Genomic DNA, 18,543 nt, shown 5'->3' on the forward strand with positions numbered 1-18,543 from the left:
ACTACCTGTTTTGTGGTGGTTGTTTTTTTTTTTTTTTAGATAAGTTTTCTATTTTACTTTTAATAGGAATAATATGAAATGAATTCTACATGGTACATTGTGACTGTTTCCACAGTAACAGCCTGTAATGATAAGCTGCTGCTTAGGTAACAAAAAAGACTTGCAGGGAACAAGGAGTTTTCCCTTGACAAAATGTAACCATTTTTGTCTGCAGGAGAAGAAAGGGCTTTGTGTCTTGTTGATGTAAAAAAGGTGAAGCAATCTCTAGCCCAGTCTCACCTTCCAGCCCAGCCTGATATCTCACCAAACGTTTTTGAGGCTGTCAAAGGATGTCATCTTTTTGCTGCTGGCAAGGTAGGACACAGCTCCCTCCTGCTCCCAGAGCACCCTTTAGGCTCTACCGAGTTTGATATTAATCAAATCAGCATCTTTATTTCACTGGCAACAAATCCAAGGTCTGCATTCTTGTTTAAAATCTTTTTTCTTCAAATAAAAGCAGTATAGGTGGAAAAGAGAGACTGAGCTGGAGATGGGATGGAGAATCTACTACAGATATGAATTAATTCAGTCAGGGTGACATGATGGTATAACCTAAACTGCTGTATAATAAGAAATACATCAAAGCACAGCGTAGCTGTCTCCTCAGAGTTTGCTTCAGCTTTAAGATTTATAGTTGGTGAATTCCATCCACTGTTTGTTCTCAAATGTCATGTAATGGTTTCCAAGCTAGCACATTTACTTCTTTGATAACACTTGATATTTATGCTAATTCCTAGGGTCAATTTGGAACATTTAACCACAACAAAAGTTCTCATTAACAATTAATTCTGCGCAGCACTCTGATAACAAGCTGAACATCATTCAGTTCAAAGTGATTTTTAAGGTAGCAGTTTGAGGGGTTAAAATTAAACTTAACTCATGTCAGTTTCTTACTGATTTTAATAAAAAGCTTCTGATGTGTTCTAAGTATGAAGGGCATCATAGAAACAGTTCAAATTTATATTCCTTTGAGAATCTGAAGAGGCTTGTTATCCTTTCACTACTTTGCTCTATAACTACCCTACTAAAAATGGACTTGCTTATCTCTGCAAATTTCCTTTTGTGTTGAAAGGTCTTTGGATCTGTTCCACACATTCAACATTAGAATTTACTTTATTATCACCCTAACCTATGGCTGTAATCCTCCTTACAGGTTGAGAATGGTCTTTGCATCTGTGCAGCCATGCCCAATAAAGTGGTTGTTCTGCGATACAATGAGAGCTTGAGCAAGTTCTGTATCAGAAAGGTAAGCTTAGAAATTCCTTTCAGTAGCTGAGGTAATTCCTACACTGCACTAAGGCTTTGCGTTGTTCTGGAGCAAACATCTTAAACTTTTTTTTGCATGCATAAGAACGTTTGTTTGCCAACAGAAGTGATAGAAAATCGCTATGTGCGCAGAGTAAAGTGAGAGCACAGAGCAATTTCCTGTGATGAGGTTTGGCATATGTTGACAGACAGAGAACAGAATTGAGGTTTTTGAGATACTGGACCCAGCTGTACCCATACCTGTGTTTATTTACCTAAGGAAGGCTTTTTTCTTACATACCCATCAGTGTTCCCTCCCTTTGGTTGTCTTTGGAGAAATCCTCAGCAAATGAATTCTCTCTTTGCAATTAAATAACTTGTTTACTGTTCCAATGCAGGTCAAAGTTTATTTGGTATTATCCCATCACAGGATAAGCAGCTGATAAATACAGCCAACAAGGCAGTAAGATACAAATCTCACATGGCTGTGCATATACTTCCAGTGTATGTAGCCATCTCCACCTGCACCATTAATACTGCATGGTTCTGGAGCATGCAATGCTTTCCTCTGTCGTGTGCATATGTGAAAAGCAGAATCTCTGCAACTCTTCTTCAGCCAGCCACTTCCAGGCAGACATGCAGTAATTCAGATGCTGGCCTCCTGGGGAGTTGAGATGCATGTGTTGGACAAATCTTGGCACACACAGTATGGATGCCAGCAAACCTGGAATGTGTACAAGCATTGTAGCTGATACCAACTCCTGCTCATGACAGAGTGCCACTTGACAGAAAACTCTGAAGAAGTACAGCTGCTGGTCTCTGCAAATGCTGCCATTCAACTTCAACATCTTTGCTGATCCAGACAACTCAATTTAGATCTTAACAAGATGGCAGCAAGCCCAGAATATGCTCTTCTGTTCTGTCAACTAAATTTCCAGATAAACTAGGATAAACAATAGACAATAGAGATTACAGAAATCTACATCAAATCTATGACTGGAGACAAACATGTGACATGGTTGCTACAATTTAGGATATAGAGAAACCAAACGGGTTGTTGTTATCATCTCCAGGCAGCTTTTCAGACATGCAGTCATTGGTGTGGCTGCGAGCTATTACAAATAAGCAGAGAACCACTCCCTGCTATTCCAGTAAACTGACCTACAGAGCAGAATATCTTTCAGAATAACATATCCTTCTAAAAGGAAGAGGTTCTCAATGAGGTTAGCAACTGGAGATGAGTTGACTTGCAAGTCTCAATTCAAGCATCACTTCCAACCAATAAAACTTTCCCTTCAAACAGGAGTGTTTTTCCATGATGCTGAGAGGTTACTGTCTCTCTCCATTATAAATGTGGCTATACTCATAGGTTGCTCAAAAAGTAATGCCTTGTATTTATTTACAAATTATTTTTATGTGTTTATAAACTGCTGAAACACACCACCTATCACCTCACTGTGCTCACATCCACTGTTTGATCTCCACAAGCATTCAGCAAGCATCGATGAATGTCAGTAGGAGCCATTTTGTTCACATGGAGGAATTCAGTCCTATACCTTTGCTTCAGATGCTGTTTTGTCAGACTGCCCCTCTGCTGCCATCTATCAAACGGCAGCAAAATATAACAGAATATTGGTGAGAAGATTCAACCTCTACTGCTATGCCACCAATATCCACCTCTGATATTGTGGGAGTTAATTAATAAAATAGGAGGCACTACTTTCAGAGCAGCCCTTGTGTAACCTTCCATAATAAGCAACATCTGTTTAGAATTACAGGGAACTAATACTGGTCTATGCATTCCTTCTCTTTTCCAGGAGATTGAAACCTCAGAGCCTTGCAGCTGTATCCATTTGACCACTTACAGCATCATTATTGGAACCAACAAGTTCTATGAAATTGAGATGAAGCAGTACACACTGGAGGGTAGGAGGCATTTTCTGAGGAATGCACCAAATGGTTCCACAGATTCTGTGGAGTACTGCTTTAGGGGAAAAAAAGTTGGTGTGCTGATCAAGCTGTTTTTCTCCATTCTCTTTGCGCAGAGTTCCTGGATAAAAATGACCACACTTTGGCCTCTGCTGTGTTTGCTGCATCCACTAACAGTTTCCCAGTCAGCATCATCCAAGTGAACCCAACAGGGCAGAGGGAGGAGTATCTGCTGTGTTTTCATGGTAAGTGTATTGTGTGGTTGTACAGGTGTTGCACTGCATCTGTTCTTGGTATGGGAACTAACCAAAGGTGCTGCTGAGAGAGAAAGATGGACAGAGTTGACTCCCTAGGGCCTGGTAACAAAAGACTTCTTAGAAGTAGTGAATCTGAAAGCCCTGAAAGACTTGCAGCTGGTGATTTAAGCAGTGAAGATACGCAGAAAATTGGTGCTAAAATATCTATTCCTGATCCAGTTTTCTGCAGAGCTTCTGATCAGCTTGCTTCTGGCTTAAAAGTTCTCTGTACCTGTGGCTCAGTACCACAGGTAGTTTTCTTTGCCCAGACAGGAGGGATTGTAGTTAATGTTCAGTAAAACAGGCGTTTGATTATCCTGATAAAACATTAAAGGGTTTTCAAACTTTGGAATTCTTGATAGAAGAGACTTTTTAAATGTCTTGTGTGTTACTTTTTTTTATAGCTGCTTTTATTGGCCCCTTAGGATAGTGTCATGGAAATGCACAGGAAGTCTTCAAAAACCGACTAGCAGTAGTTCTGAGTGTCTTACAGTAGGAGTAGCATAGTGTTCCCAACTGCAGAAACAGATGGAATAATAACCTTACCTTAATTGGTACAAAGAGACCTAGAATTCAAATACCTTTTGGTATCCAAGTACTCTGTAAGTCTAGACAATGTCAAGGCAACCTGTGGGACTTGCAAGATGGTGTACATTTTCTCACTGGGAAAAATCCCTGTCAGAATCCTTTGTGTCTTCAAAACTGCTCATGACTTGACATTACTTTCCTTGGCAGAGTTTGGTGTCTTTGTGGATTCCTATGGAAGACGCAGTAGGACTGATGACCTGAAATGGAATCGCTTACCCTTAGCTTTTGGTAGGTGCAGGGGGACGTTCACTGGGGTTATGGACGTTACTGAAATGAGGAAACATACTTGTGGGAAAGGTATTCTTTGCTCTCAGCAGTTCCATTTCCTCTTCCCTCTCCCAGCTCTCCCAGAAACTATGGCAATTTTCACATGATGAATATCATTATAAATCCAAATGCCAGACCTTCTGAGGTGTTAACAGTTGAGACAGACTAAACTAAAGTGATGTATTCCCTTAATGTTCTTAGTTTGACAGTGACTAAACTGGCTAGTGGAGTTTTTGATGATGCTTGGAAATACCTGAAATAGTCAAGAATATATCATTTCAGTGTGGCTCCTTCAGGCCTTTTGCATTACCCGCTGGATTTTGTTCAGTTAATAGCCCATTTTTATGCCTTATTCATATTACTTCAGTTAGTAAAATTTCTTTGGATACAGGTGGTTTTATAGCAGCAATTCTCAAAGCTCTTGTCTCTCTACTTAGTAATTTTGTTTGTAATAAGACATCACAGAAAATGTACTCTTCCTAGCTTTTCCCAGTGGGCTTCCCAGTATTCTGTTGCGTTCACAGAACACTTTAATAAGTTTCTAACAGATAACTTTATATTGTATTTCTCCTGCCTCTGTGATGTTCCTTCAGCCTATAGGGAGCCTTATCTGTTTGTGACCCACTTCAATTCCCTTGAAGTGATAGAGATTCAGGCACGGGCTTCTCTAGGGTAAGTTGTTCTCTTTTCATTCTTTTGAACAGCACGTGCCAGGAAATGGTGCAGTGTTGTCATTGTAAATACTTTTTCCTGCAATTTTACCCAGAACTCCTGCACGAGCCCACTTGGAGATCCCAAATCCACGGTATCTGGGGCCTGCAATTTCATCTGGAGCTATCTACTTGGCCTCCTCCTACCAAGATAAATTAAGGGTGATTTGCTGTAAGGGCAATCTGGTGAAGGAGACCAACAATGAGCACCACAGAGGATCTTCTGCTACACGCAGGTATGGCTAAGCCGGTGTGTTATGGGCCTTGTGTAAGCAAACTCACTCCAGATATCCTTTCCCCCTTAAATGTTTGTTGCCCTCACTCCATTCTTGGAGACAGAGGCTAGTGTTAGTTATTGTAGTGCTGGAGTGAAACAAGAAATGTTCCTCATGTTTTGAAATCCAGAGCACTGGGAAACATTAGCTCTGTTGGAATCTGTGGCGAATCTCTTCCACGCACACAAGTAAAGGATGTTTTGAGCTCTTCAGCTGTTTTATGTTGACTGTGACTTCAAAACAGGGCAAGTTTAGGCTGCAATGGTGTGATACTAAATATCAACTGTCAGATTTTCTAAATCAAGAGTAACTTTCTGTTAAAGGAGAGCGTGCAGGGAGGCAGGGTGCAGTAGGGCAGCGGTACTTTTTTCAGACAGGTGCATAAATACCACAGTTGACAGTGCTGCTGAAAACTGAAAAACTGGGATGCGTAGCTTATCTTAGCCCGGCCTAGGCCTCATGGATCCATCTTTGCACTTTTTAGCACGGCTTAGGGAGGTCTGATTTTTCAAGTGAGCACTACTAGAGATTTCAGGAAAGTTACATTTTTGCTAAAAGGAAATGTAACCTGAGGTTTTTGTCGCTCAGCTGTTCGCGTCCATTATTTTTGAATGACAGCAGCCCTAACAAGAGAGGTCCGCCCACATACAACGAGCACATAACCAAGCGGGTAGCGTCGAGCCCAGGACCACCTGAAGGTCCCAGCCACCCTCGAGAACCAAGCACACCCCATCGGTACCGTGAGGGCAGGACAGAGCTGCGGAGGGACAAGTCACCTGGGCGACCACTGGAGAGGGAGAAATCTCCAGGCCGGCTTTTGAGCACCCGCAGAGAAAGGTCCCCTGGAAGACTGTTTGATGAAAGCAGCCGAGGACGAATGCCTGTGAGTGGTGCCAGAACTCCTCTTGCTCAAGTCAACAAGGTAAGTGGGGAGCTTGGAGATCTTCTCTAATCTCATGAAAAGATGTGGACTTGGGAAGGGCTGGTGGTGCTGTTAAGCGTAAGAGCGAATCTGATCTCACCCTGCTCCTATTGCAGCACAGAGCACTTGAAGTTGTGTAACTTCCTGACCATTCCCTTGCATTAATTCTGTAACTGCAAAAGCAACTTGACTTGAGAACAGGCTGAAGTTCTTGAGACATGAAAGTGAAGGTTTTACTAATAGAAATCAAGTCACTGAGGGCTTGAGAGGGAGATAGTGGGAGCCTGCCATGATCAGTGTGATGCTGATGCTTACCTTTGCCAGTGGTTTAAGCAGTATGCCACCAGGAAGCAAGCAGACATGCAGCACTCAGTTGTAGCAGCAGTGGTTAGGTGACGTACTGCTTTTGGCACCTGTGCTTCTGTAGAAACAATACATGCATTGTGTAACTGTCATTTTATTTCCCTGCCAGGTCTGGGACCAGTCTTCAGTGTAAGTCTCAGCTAGACAAAGTTACTCACCTTGACCTGCAGGAAAAAAAAAAAAAAGGAAATATACTGAGTTATATGCACTCCATACGTCTGCTGCCCAGTTACCAAAACAGCATTTCTGGGCCAAAGCTAGCTTCATATCAGGAGATGTGATGCTTTTGAAGATTGTTCGCATCTCAGTTAATTTCTCTGCACTTTCCTGCACTCCTGTTTTTGCACTTTGTACTACTGTTACTCTTTCAAGCAGTTCATGAACTTTTTGTATTCACTATAGTCCCTAGTACTTCATCAAGGAAATTAAATGGGACTGGAGTCCCACCCCAGGTCTTCAATGTGGTTAGCACCCCTTACCAGATAATTGATCATAGTTCTGAGATGTGCTGGGAATTCCTGATGGCCTGGAACCAGAAAGGCCAAGGTGACCGAGTCTTTCAAAAGAAAGTGTGATTGGATATTCTCTACAGAACACGCACACACAAATTACTTTTGATAAATCTATTCACCTGCCACTTTTGAGAGTTATTTTGTTCTCACTAAAATTGCTCTAGAGCAGCTCTGTTGGGGAGGGAAGAACCCTGCTTTAAATGAGCCCGTGTGCCCTACTCCAAGACAAAGTGCATTATCTATAAGCTACTGGGGTGTTAAGACTTTATCCAGGTCTTCTGCATGACAGTTCACTGCATGCTGCTGCACCATCACTGGCTGCTCTCTCCTTTTAGGTTGCTTTGCTGAGTAGTGTATTGTACCTCACTTGTAAATTAACTGAAACCTCTAGATTACGCTGCAAAATAACTGTTAATTACTCTGGCAATTTGGCGAAGAAGAGTTAACGAGCCTTATTCTATGACAAGAATTACAGTCACACGTGTTCTCTCTGCATCTCAGCTCAGATCCCAAGAGGACCTTCCCCAGAGAGAAAAGCAGCACAGAGCTGGGCCCTCCCTGTGACCTGTAGCTTGTCATACAATAAGAGCCAACTGTCACTGCACAAGAGGATACTCACAATGAACAGCTTTAGCGGTTACTGACCACCTTGGCCTTTGCTTCTGCATATCTAACCTTGAGCCATTTATTGCTTTCTATTCTCTTTTGCCGTGACCATGAAGCAGAGAGCAAATGATTTTCAAAGCAGGTTTTGACCATTCAGTCTGCGATAGCGACATCCTAAGTGAACAACCACGTTCTTTACAACTGGAAAGAGCAAAACTGCGTCCAATCTTCCCTTGGCCATCCTCTTAAACTTCTGCTAGTCCCTTGCAAGCCCGTGCTAACCTGTTCTAAAGATCCGTAAGAAGTCAAATGTCCTTTGTCAGTGTCCTTTGGCAAGTTTCATGAATATTGTATTCTGTTCTCTTGTCTGTTGGGTTATTTTAGATCAGATTATATGGCAGGAAACTTGCTGAAAGTTTTGTCTCCTGGTCTGAATACTTTGAAAGGTCGCTGAGATCAGTCTTTAAATCTTTGCATCTCATGGAAGATCTTCAAGACCTCAGAAATGGGCCTGTTGAGTCCTGAAAGCGTATCTCTTGTGTCCTGTTTGTGAAATGCTTCCTGCTATAGAAATAGCTCAAAGGACTGTACATATTTACAAGAAAATTTATATTCGTAACAAAAAGGGAATTGAATTGGTTTCTACTTTTTTATTGTAAACTGTGTGTTTTTCAACACTGGCTTTTTTGTTTTAATGGTGGTTGTGGACAGCCATCTTCAGACACCGGAGGGGCCTCAGCTTAATCCTCCTAGCTCCCATGAAGAAATAATTGTAACGTTAAATTGCAACTGAAGCTTGTTAGCATAAATGAGATTTTAGGTATCTAAAAGTACAGGAATTTTCTTCATTACCTTTTTATTATTGATAAGGGAGGGAATTAGAGGGACAGTTCAAAGCTCCACCTGGAAAGTATTGAACTTTGTTGTTGAACAATAACCAAATAAAACAAATAACTATCTTGACTGGCATGGTGAAATGAACGCTTCCTTCTACACAGAGCATCCCGAAGCCATCCCAATATTGCACCCAGCATTAGAAGCTGTGTAATCTATAGGCATCGATGCTTACCAAAGAGCTGACCTTGACTATTTAGCATTTGAATAGTTGTTATCCCTGAACAAGTAGCGTAAGTGGCTTCACAAAAGCAAAGCATGTTCATATGAACGACAACAGATGGATTTGTCCAACCATTTTACTATAGCAGCAGTGAGCTGCGAACACCTACAGCTAAATTCTGCCCTCACAAACTTAACCAGTGATGTGAGTAGAGCTAAGACACGTGTGAGTATAAGGGAGAAGAACGTGGCCCTGCTAAACGACCCATACATTTTGAGCTGGAATGAAAAAACGTCATCTGATTAGCAGTAGTGTGATCTAACGACAGGTTTGGGATTTATCCCAGCAGCGCACTGGTAGCAAAGGGGACAGATAGCTACTCATCCCACCGCTGCAATATGCTGGTGCTTTAAGGCCTAATAGCTGCAACTTTTTAAGAAAAGAAACATTCACAAATCTAATTCAGATTGAGTACAACCTGCAGAGTTGCTGTACATCTTAACTTACACCTGCTGGGAAAACTTGCTAGATCAGACTTAAATGTAAATACATCTATTTTTAACTGAACCAGTTTTTACAGGGTCTGAAGTATTCTTTCACAGGAAGAGGTTTTTAATATTCACACTGCTGCCTACGGTAACTTAATTTGTCCTCCTACTGTTCAGTGTTTTTGGTTTTGTGCACATAGCCGCCCCCTTACCCCCAATAAAGGGCTTGTTGGAGGGTGTGTGGGAGGGTTACTAATAGCTCCGATTACATTTTGGTCTACATGGCATTCTTCATGAAAATGCTCTACATAAGAAAAAAAACCAAGCTGCTTGATTTATCTATTGTGCCTACTATCTGATGTATATGATGAAATGCTAACTTGTTCAATGTTCATTTCTATTTTACTGTGCACAAAGAATACTTATTTAAAGCTCATTGTTGCAGTCCTATGATGCATGATCAGAATTGTAACAAAACTAAAATAATCCAGAAACTGGTGGAGTAAAAGAAATTACTTATCAAGCCTTTTGATTATCCAGAACCCTGCACAAAACACTTCAGCTTGACCACCACGTGAGTGCTGAGATTTAGGGGTGGGGGGGTGGGGGACAGGAGCTCTCCTTATTTACAGAATACGAGGCTTACTCCAGAGAGAGTGTAACAAAAGGCACTGAAAAATAAAGCAACAGCTCTCTTAGCAACAGCCAAGAATAAACATAACAGCACAGACTGTGAGATGTGGGTGGGGGATTTAAGTGAGCTAATAAATCCAGCTCCTGCTCAAGCTTTTGCTTTTGGAGGGATTTGATTCATCCCATTACAAGAAGGGACTGCAGTGCAATTAATCTCATTCATTCACCTGCCAAGCAGAAGACAACTTAGCAAAAATAATAAAAGCAACAACTTCTCCTTTCTAAGGAGAAAGCAAACCAAACCCACTTACCTCTTCTGTCAGCATTCTGGCCAGCCAGGGCCTGAGCCCACAGTTGCTGCTGCTGACCAGAAAGCGATGTGGGTGCTGAGGGGTACCTGGCTCACCTGGAGGAAGGCTGTGGCTGCCATAGAAGCCAGAGATTGCCACACCTTCAGCACATCCCCCCTGGTTTGGGAGAGGCCCCTGGGCCTTTGGGCAGCTGCGCTCACTCACCCAGAACAGAAAGGTGGAGGTGATCACAGAACTAAGGCAGCAGAGCCCTTGGTGTGCTGGGCTTCTCATCCAACCCCTCCCCCTGGTTTCCAAAGGGCACAAGCAGAGCATTCTGTGGGCAACTGCAGGGTTAATGGGGCACTGCCAGCTGCACGCCACCTAACAAATGCTCCTTACCTTCTGAGAGATGGCTACAGTCTGCAAATCTAAACAACAAAACTAGCTTCCTGTAAAGTGTTTGGCTCTAGCCTGTGGCTCCATCATCTCATTGCTGATGAAAAGCCTGCAGTGAGTCATGCCTGTATTAACTGGGGGGGAAAAAAAATCCACAAGGCCACATCCATAAATGCTTTAAAGTCTTGTGTACTTCCACCTTTCTTTTCTATTCTCCACGTCTCAGAGTTGCTGCTTCTTCAGTCTTTGCCACGCACAAAACTTTGCTTTGCAAGAAAATAAGTTACCTCTAAGCTGCTCCTTTTTTCAGTAGGATAAACATTTCTGATAAAACACCACGTCCACATTTAGTATGCTGACAGCAAAGCATGAGAACCCCGATCACATTGCTGCAGCATGACAGCTCTGCACTGCAGCTGCACCCTTGTGGAAGCTGCTATGGAAAAAGTCATTGCTTACTCAATGAAAGCATGAGTTCTCTATGGCAGAAAAAACAAAGAATGGCTGTGGTCGCAGTAACCTACCAATGCATGCTTCTACATGGAAATTTGACAACATCTCACCAAAAAACAAATAAAAACAGACCCTCACAGGTGGTCATGGAGAAACAAAACAACCCCACACCCATAAAGCCATGTGCACAAGGAGTGGTTGTAACAAAAACATCCAGGGGAGGCTGAAGGCCAATATAAAGTTTTTCTGACCTGATCACTGGAGCTTGTGATAAATAATTGGACTCTTCTTCCTGTAAAACGTTGCATTACAAATACATGCTAGCAGACCCTTCAACTTAGTGACTGAGCTGCAACTATGGGTGAAAAGCTTACCCAGTCCACCAAGCCCTAAAAACCACAATCATCTGCCACTTACGGCTCAAAACAAAGGACAAGGAAGTGTAGGCCACCCAGAAACTGGGAAAGATAGCAACAAAGCAAGTCAACCATTTCCTTGAAAATGTTTTATTTATTTGTTTCTAACAAGGCTGAAAACAAAAGCAATTCCATATTTCAGAATACCAAATAATTTCCATAGCACAGAATGAAGAGAGTTTTCAAAGAAAACCATTGCACTGTACCCAGATCTACTGAGCTACTGGGAATATTGCAACGAGGCAAGTGAACAGAGTGGAGGATGGCAAGTCCCCCTCTGCTGTGGCTGGTTCCACTGAGTGCTGGCTGCTTTTGTCCCCACTGATTTGTTCAATGTGCTCTTCCCCACTGTAGGAGAGGGGCTGGTTATCATTGGCACAGGCACTGATGCACCAACAGGAACAGACCCAGCTGGTCACCTCCCAAGCTGCCTCCCCCAGGACAGACCTGAGGCACGCTGGCAGGCAGTTTTACATTAACATTGCATTTATTTTGGGATAAAATAGGCTGCAAGTACCTGTAAGTACATACAGGCAACCTGGTATTACTATGTTCACTTACTTAGAAAATATGAATAGACTAAAATGTGCAGAGATGGCCACAGGCCTGGCTTTGGAAGCACCAGGGATTTTCTACCTGCAGTCAATGCTGCAGCCTGGCGCAGGAGCCCAGCTCTAGATGGACTTGACCAGCAGTCAAGTCTGGCCATTGGGATACAGCTAACTTACAGTCACCTTTGAAATGGCTGACAGAGGCTGTTACTGAAGAACAAGACCCTACACTGAACCTACTGCTGTCCTTCCAGCTACCTCACCCAGCATCACGAAGCCATCGGTGACAGCAAGGGAATTTGGTTGCAAAAAAGCAGATTACTGCAAGACACATCTAGGATTGACAGAAAAACCCAGCCATTAAAAACAACTGTCTTTACCAGAAGTTCCACAGGGGAAAAAGTTGTAATTCAGTTCTCATGAAGAGAAAAAACTACAGAGCTATTCACAGTAGAAACAGAGCACCCCAATCTACTGTAAAATAAAAACGAGCCCGTAGGTGATTGTGTTGATGGTTTAGCCTAGAAAGGCTGCTACAAAATAATCATCACTATTCACACTTATTTCAGCCATGCAAGTTTGGAACTTTCTACTGAAATAACTGTGGCTTTGATGCATTCTAAGTGATGAAGCAGTTATAATAGGCTTGCTTTTGCTGAATGCTGAGCTTAGATAAGATTCCACAAGAATCCTGGACTTTCTAGACTTTGAGCTGGCTTGTTTCCTATCATTTGTCTCACTGAAAGTCCTTAATCTGTTTTACTACTCTCACATTTTTCAGCCTTATTGTATTGGTGCTTGCTTTTCTTTTTTTGAAGTGAGCTGACCACGGGCACTGACACACCTGCCATAGGTCTAGCTGACACAAAGCTGCCATTTCCAAGAATTTCCACTGTGGGATCAGGAAAATAAGGCAAATATAGGAGAACCTGAAGTCTCAGAAACAACATGAAGTCAGAGTTCATTTGCTACAGCACAGAGGAGGAATACATTTGGTTAAGAGAAGCATTTTCTTCTGAGACTGCACTGGCCCAGAACACTCGGTGACAAACTACTATGATGTTCATATTGGCTTGTACAGCAAGGTAGTCACGTATTTCTTCTTGTAACGATGCGTAGCACTGAGCACCATCACTCCATCCTACAGGAGATGGAAAACAAGTGAGCATATGACACGGTTATCTGAAAGTTGCAAGCGTGAAGCATGCGTCCTGGCCTCTCACCTTGATAGAAAGGGCATAGAGGTGGTTCAGCATGACATGGTTGGGTTCAGGAAGCAAAGCAGGATCACACTGGGAAAAAAAAAAAAAAAAAAAAAGAATGAGAGACAGCGTGAAAACAACAGAACTCACAGTTTACTTCTCATAGCTCATGGGTGATAAACACCATCTGCAACAAGCTGCATGCTCACATACATCATGCTGCTTCGTACACACGACCCGCCAGCAAACACAGAGTTTCAAAACAAATCAAGATCCCCCCAGCGTGAAACTCTGTATCCTCACTGCCACCATGGAACAGATCTCAGTTGCTTCTTTATGTGCTTCTGACCTTTTAAATGTTGTAGTTCAAAGATTGGGATTTCTGGCTGTAAAACAGCAATCCAGTTCTCTTTTCAAATTTTGAATAAGAGTCAAGTTAGCAAAATTGCTTCAGATAGATCCATCTGGATCCATAGAACTGTGTTAAATAGGCAATTTTCCAGTGTAGCATCTATTCTAAGGCTCTTCCTTGAGAGCTCTGTCTGCACCCCAGTTTTTCCCCATCCATTCACACTCTTACTTACGGCCCTTACTCAGCAGACAGACTGAGGTACTCACAGAAATGCCCGTGTCCTTGTTCAGGATGACCTGCAGCAGGTGTGGGGGAAGAATGGGTGGAGATTTAAAGCGCTCCTCTGCCTTACAGACATAGGGCTCCTGGTGGTATGGTCCTGGAGGAGAACTTGACAACTCTGTCAGAGAGATGTGAAATATTTAAGAGTAAATATCTGCTCTTTATACCTATGTCTTCCAGTGCTCCAGGTCGATTCTCATATCCAGGAACACGAGGCCAAAAGAAATGCATGGCTACTAAAAGCACGAGCTGCAGCAGCAGATGCAAAACCACAGGATCAGTCACTGCCCAATAAGTGATTTAAGATACCCAAAGTCTGCCTGCCTTCACACGAGCTGTGCAGGTTTGGGAGGCTGAGTGCCTACTGCACTCCAGACCTTCCCTGACCTTCCCTGCCAGGCACTTCTGCAGCAAACAATATCAAACACTGTGTCAGAGTGTTACCTCCGAAAGAAGGACCAAAATCACATACACACATGGAAAAGGTGTAAAGAGACACTTCCACTTTCTTCCTCTTTGCATTTGTGATGCCTGAGAGCCTGACACAAAGGGAGATCAATTTATACAGGCTCTAACTCCAGGCATAAAGGAAGGTGAAAGTTTTAACAGCTTTAAAAAACGTGATACAAACTACTAACAAGCTCATACCAGACATGTCTGAACACTTCTGGGAGTCCACCATCAAAGCATCAAACACTTCAAAGTCAGTTTTCTTCACCTGGATGATGTTGTTGACAGTACCCAGCTGGCTGGTTACAACAGGCTGGGAAGAGAAAAGATACAGAAGCCAAAATAAAAACTTGCAGACTATTAGGATTCTCAAAACTATGCAGTTAGCACAAATGAGATACTTTGCTTTTAAAACAGGCTGGTTACCAGATAGGGAACAAAGTGACCACTGCAGTTACTGTTCAGTTAAGGGACTGGTGCAGTATTTAGGAGGGTCTGGTGTCAATTGAGCACACTAAGTCCACGTGACTTGGGCACAGACAGCATGCACAGCACAGGGAGATTTGGGCTGCCAGCAATGCTGTAATGCTTTACAAGACAGTTTGACACCAAGCAAGAAAATTTCACGATCTCTTTAAAATGAAGACCCAACAGATCTCAACACCCATTTGTTACACAGCCTCCTGTCCTTGGGGACTACCAGCCTGATGGCATCACCTGCAGGGATCACTATGTCTCTCACCAGCTTCATCTGTTTCTATCGTTAATAAACAAAAAACCATCTACTGGTACAGAAATCAACCAGTTTCTTCTCTTCACATACCTCAGGGAAGAAATACAGTGCACTGAAGAAAATACTACCTCTGAAGGATCATGTGTCCACTGCCCATCCACAAAGAACTTGTACTGGTGCTCTCCTTCTGGCAGGTCCAGGATTGCCACAAAGTTGTTGTGACTGGAATTGAAGACAAACAGTCATCCCTGAAATACCCTGAGAAGTGAACCAGCCTATACACTGTGACAAATGTTGAAGCACAGACACAACCCCCTTAGCATGCAAAAACTTTAAAATGCAACCGGAGATCCTTCCCCAGTGGCAGTCAGCCCTTAAATGAGGTCTAAGAGAGGCACAGCCAGGCTCCACCTCTTCCCATCACACAGGTAATTGCCTTCACCTGTGCTCCCAGGCCTGACTGGGTCTTTTCCCCAGGTGCTCAGTTCGGGCTGGGACTCAACAGTTCCCATACAAACTCAAACAGGCCATCGATGCCACTGCATCTCTTCACTTCTTCTGAAGCAAGGAGCACAATGAACTCTGATGCTTCAGCAGATGCCATTCCCAAACAGCCTCTAAACAGCTCAGATATCTCCTCCCCTACAGCACCAAACCTGGTTGCAGATGAACCTGCTTTTTTTCAGGGCACTGCCACACAACCCAACTTTCATTCCCAACCATCCAAAAGTCAAAAAAGAAAAACCAAAAGAAACTCAGTCTTGGGGAGCTGAAGGAGAGCAGCTGCCAAGCAGTGCCTTAAGGCACAATCTGATACAGGTATCAGCTAAGCACTTTTCCCATTGCTCTAAGCATTCCTAGACATCACTGACACTGCAGAAGTGTGTTACCTCCTCGTCAAAGGAATTTTACTCCAGTTGTTGAAGGACCCAGATAAATACACTTCTTTGCCTCCTCCGGTCCAGCGAAAGACTGTTGGTCGAGCTTGAGTGGGGGTTTTATCACTCACTTCCAGATCCTGTTGCCAAGCCAGAAACTCTTCTTTATCCAACGGCGCCTACGAGCACAACATCCTGATCAATACAAGTTCCCTCTTTGCAACCTTAGACAGCTTGCATTTCACTCCATTTAAGTCTGTCTGCTCAGGTGCAATTTCATAAGGCCCAGTAAAATTAGACTTTCTAGATGCCATTCATTAGCAAGCATTCTGCAAAGATGCTAAAGCCTTCCAAATTTATAGAAAGAATGGATGGTAACATACAAAAGAAATGACTCGAGCACATGAAAGCTTTCAAAATACACGGTGAGGAAAAGAATAATTAAGAGGAAATACACTTAAGAAGCAGTGAGACTGGGATAGGCACAAAACTTGTGGTTAGATCCAGAAAGGTTACAGCAAAGTTACAGGACACAGCTCTGCAATGCACTGTTAGGTATCCTCACGAAACACAAAACATAGCAAGAAGTTTCCAGTGATCCCCCTCACAATGAGCAAAAAAAGCATCTAAGGGATCTTCTAACATGAAAAATAACAGACAGATGAAACAACACGGGTGACTGCAAGAGCATTAAGGATGGGAAGGAAGACGGGGCACTGCGGTTAAACGGGTAAAGCCGTGAGGCTGTCCCAGCGTTCCCAAGGCATCCGAAGGCAAGCGGCAGCCCTACCTTCATCTCCTCCGAATGGAACAAGTCCGCATCTTCGGGACTGTCCATTAAGATCTTCGGTCTGTCCCCATCCTTGGTGCCGCCGGCTCCTCCCGCACCATCAGCCCGGGATGCTTTGTGCCCGTGCCGTTCCAGCCCGGCTCGCTCGCTGCTCGTGTTCCCCATTTTTAAAGCCCTAAAAGAGCAGCAGCCAGGTTAACACGTGCGTTTTAGAAGCCGGGTAACCACGAGGCAAAGAAAACAGCATCATCCCGGGCTCGGTGCCGAACAGCAAGAAGCACCACTCATCCGAACGTACCTGAGAATCGCATCACACTCAGCGCAGACGACAAATGACAGCTCTCAGCTCGGTAACGAGCGGCAAACGCAAAACGCCAGCGGCCACGCGTATCCCCCCGCGTTACGGAGCCCTCCGGGGCCGCCCGCCCGCCGCGCCCGCAGCCCCGCCCGCACCGCTTCCGCTTCCGCGTGCTCCGCCATTCGCCCGGACGGCAGCCGGCCCCGCGGCGCTGGTTCCCGCCCGATGGCCGCGCGGTGCTCGGCGCCACCCCGCTGCGGGCCTTTACCGCCGCCCTGCGTCTGTTTTATCGATGCTGAACCGCTGCGAAGGGCAGCGGGCAGCGGGCAGCCGGCAGCCGCTCTCAGGCAGCTCTCTGGCTCCGGATTGACTCGGGGATGAGAAACGAGCGGGCACCGCGCCGGGCAGGAAATGCGTTGCGGTTGCGCGGTGGTGGCTGCAGCGCTGCTCTGAGGTGGAAATTGGAAAGCTTTTCACCGATCCCACACGGAGTGCCACGCCGTGTTTCTGGAAGTGTCACGCGGGCTCTAAGTCTGCTGCTTTCTCTGATGCAGGCTGCGCTTGGGCCGTGCTTCCTTTTGCAAGAGAACTGCTTTTTATTCTCGGACCAAACGGTTTTTTTTTCTCTATCAGATCAAAGCGTATCCTTGTGGCACGTTGTGACGTGGAGGAAGAATTCTGCTGGGATCGACAGATTCCCCGTGCCCAGCCCTGGGAGCGTGGCTGGCTCCTGCTGCCTGCAGGAACAGCTGCTGCTAATTTGTCTTCCGTGGGCAGATTGCCCTGGGCATGAGAGCAGCACCACAGGGCTTGTGAGCCCATCCCCAGCTCCCGCAGAGCTCTTACACTGCTCTAAAATGCAGCTGTTGTTGTTTTGATACTTAACACAGGTTAGCACTCTCACATTCTTTGCCTGCAGACCCGGTAGTTTGGTTTCCCCTGGCACCAATGCACACACGCAGGGTAGGTTGGAGGTTCACAGCGCTGCATTTTGCCCATCGGGGAGCCACCGTGACTGCCTGCAGGGCCAGATGCACCGCAAGCAGCAGCATCTCCAGTTTAGGGCTCATCTCTGCTTTACAGTGGTTTTGTTATATACAAAAAAACACAGACTGGTAACACACTCCAGAATAAGGCCTGCTGATAGCCCACAAGGCTGTTGTGTAAGGAAAGTCCAAGCTTCTCTCGATTTAAAGCTTTGGTATTAAGATAGAGTGGTTGCTCCCCACACAGTGTCACTCCAAAGCCTTTGGGAGCTCCTTGCCTTGACAGGACGGAAGCAGTGGGCGCACGCGTGGTCATCACATGCACTGCAGTATCATTTTCTCCTATCAGCCTGAAGGAGAGTCCAGCTCGCTCACAGCTGTTCCTAAAGGAGATGTGGGAAGCGAGAGCTCAGCTGCAGACATGCCACGATGGCCTGGCAGAGCTCATCCGCCTGCTGAATCTCCGAAGCACTGCAGTTTTGCTCCTCGCTTTCATAGGAGGCAAATCTGTGATGTTTTTTTTTTTGCCTCCT

The 18,543-nt window shown here is 44.4% G+C and overlaps 2 protein-coding genes across 12 annotated transcripts in view; one reads left to right on the plus strand and one right to left on the minus strand.

Annotated features, from left to right (window-relative positions):
• The window catches only part of CIT (citron rho-interacting serine/threonine kinase), a 71,504-nt gene extending 62,789 nt beyond the window's left edge, over positions 1-8,715 (plus strand). For 6 of the 10 annotated variants that reach the window (XM_085238284.1, XM_085238283.1, XM_085238286.1 and 3 more), the window contains 9 exons: positions 215-354; positions 1,193-1,285; positions 3,102-3,210; positions 3,330-3,458; positions 4,245-4,325; positions 4,958-5,036; positions 5,131-5,310; positions 5,938-6,271; positions 6,744-8,715. In XM_085238284.1, coding sequence (XP_085094410.1) covers positions 215-354; positions 1,193-1,285; positions 3,102-3,210; positions 3,330-3,458; positions 4,245-4,325; positions 4,958-5,036; positions 5,131-5,310; positions 5,938-6,271; positions 6,744-6,767 — 1,169 coding nt within the window. In that variant the 3' untranslated portion in view covers positions 6,768-8,715. The remainder of the gene's footprint in view (positions 1-214; positions 355-1,192; positions 1,286-3,101; positions 3,211-3,329; positions 3,459-4,244; positions 4,326-4,957; positions 5,037-5,130; positions 5,311-5,937; positions 6,272-6,743) is intronic. The other 4 variants (XM_085238287.1, XM_085238288.1, XM_085238290.1 and 1 more) reach the window with 1 other exon arrangement.
• A 2,847-nt stretch (positions 8,716-11,562) lies between these two features.
• Positions 11,563-17,448, minus strand: PRKAB1 (protein kinase AMP-activated non-catalytic subunit beta 1). Of its 2 annotated transcripts, none has more exons than XM_085238293.1 (8): positions 17,180-17,448; positions 16,727-16,901; positions 15,949-16,115; positions 15,187-15,280; positions 14,524-14,638; positions 13,860-13,993; positions 13,263-13,331; positions 11,563-13,180 (listed from the first exon to the last, which is right to left on the minus strand). In XM_085238293.1, exons 2-8 carry the CDS (start codon positions 16,889-16,891, stop codon positions 13,103-13,105), a joined length of 822 nt encoding a protein of 273 aa, XP_085094419.1. In that variant the 5' UTR covers positions 16,892-16,901; positions 17,180-17,448; the 3' UTR covers positions 11,563-13,102. The 2 variants fall into 2 exon arrangements, with proteins under 2 accessions (XP_085094419.1, XP_010718766.2); XM_010720464.4 differs by lacking the exon at positions 17,180-17,448 and adding an exon at positions 17,025-17,173.
• Positions 17,449-18,543: the final 1,095 nt, after the last annotated feature.

This window comes from Meleagris gallopavo, chromosome 17 (genome assembly GCF_905368555.1).
Source record: "Meleagris gallopavo chromosome 17, MGAL_WU_HG_1.1, whole genome shotgun sequence".
Taxonomy (NCBI): domain Eukaryota; kingdom Metazoa; phylum Chordata; class Aves; order Galliformes; family Phasianidae; genus Meleagris; species Meleagris gallopavo.

Bases quoted from the DNA above. Each gene is read 5' to 3' on its own strand.
- PRKAB1 (XM_085238293.1), bottom strand. From the start codon at position 16,891: ATGGGGAACACGAGCAGCGAGCGAGCCGGGCTGGAACGGCACGGGCAC. The intron at 16,116-16,726 runs GTAGGGCTGCCG...TTGTGCTCGTAG, and splicing joins TCCATTCGGAGGAGATGAAG to GCGCCGTTGGATAAAGAAGA. The intron at 15,281-15,948 runs GTAACACACTTC...CTTCAATTCCAG, and splicing joins AAAATTCCTTTGACGAGGAG to TCACAACAACTTTGTGGCAA.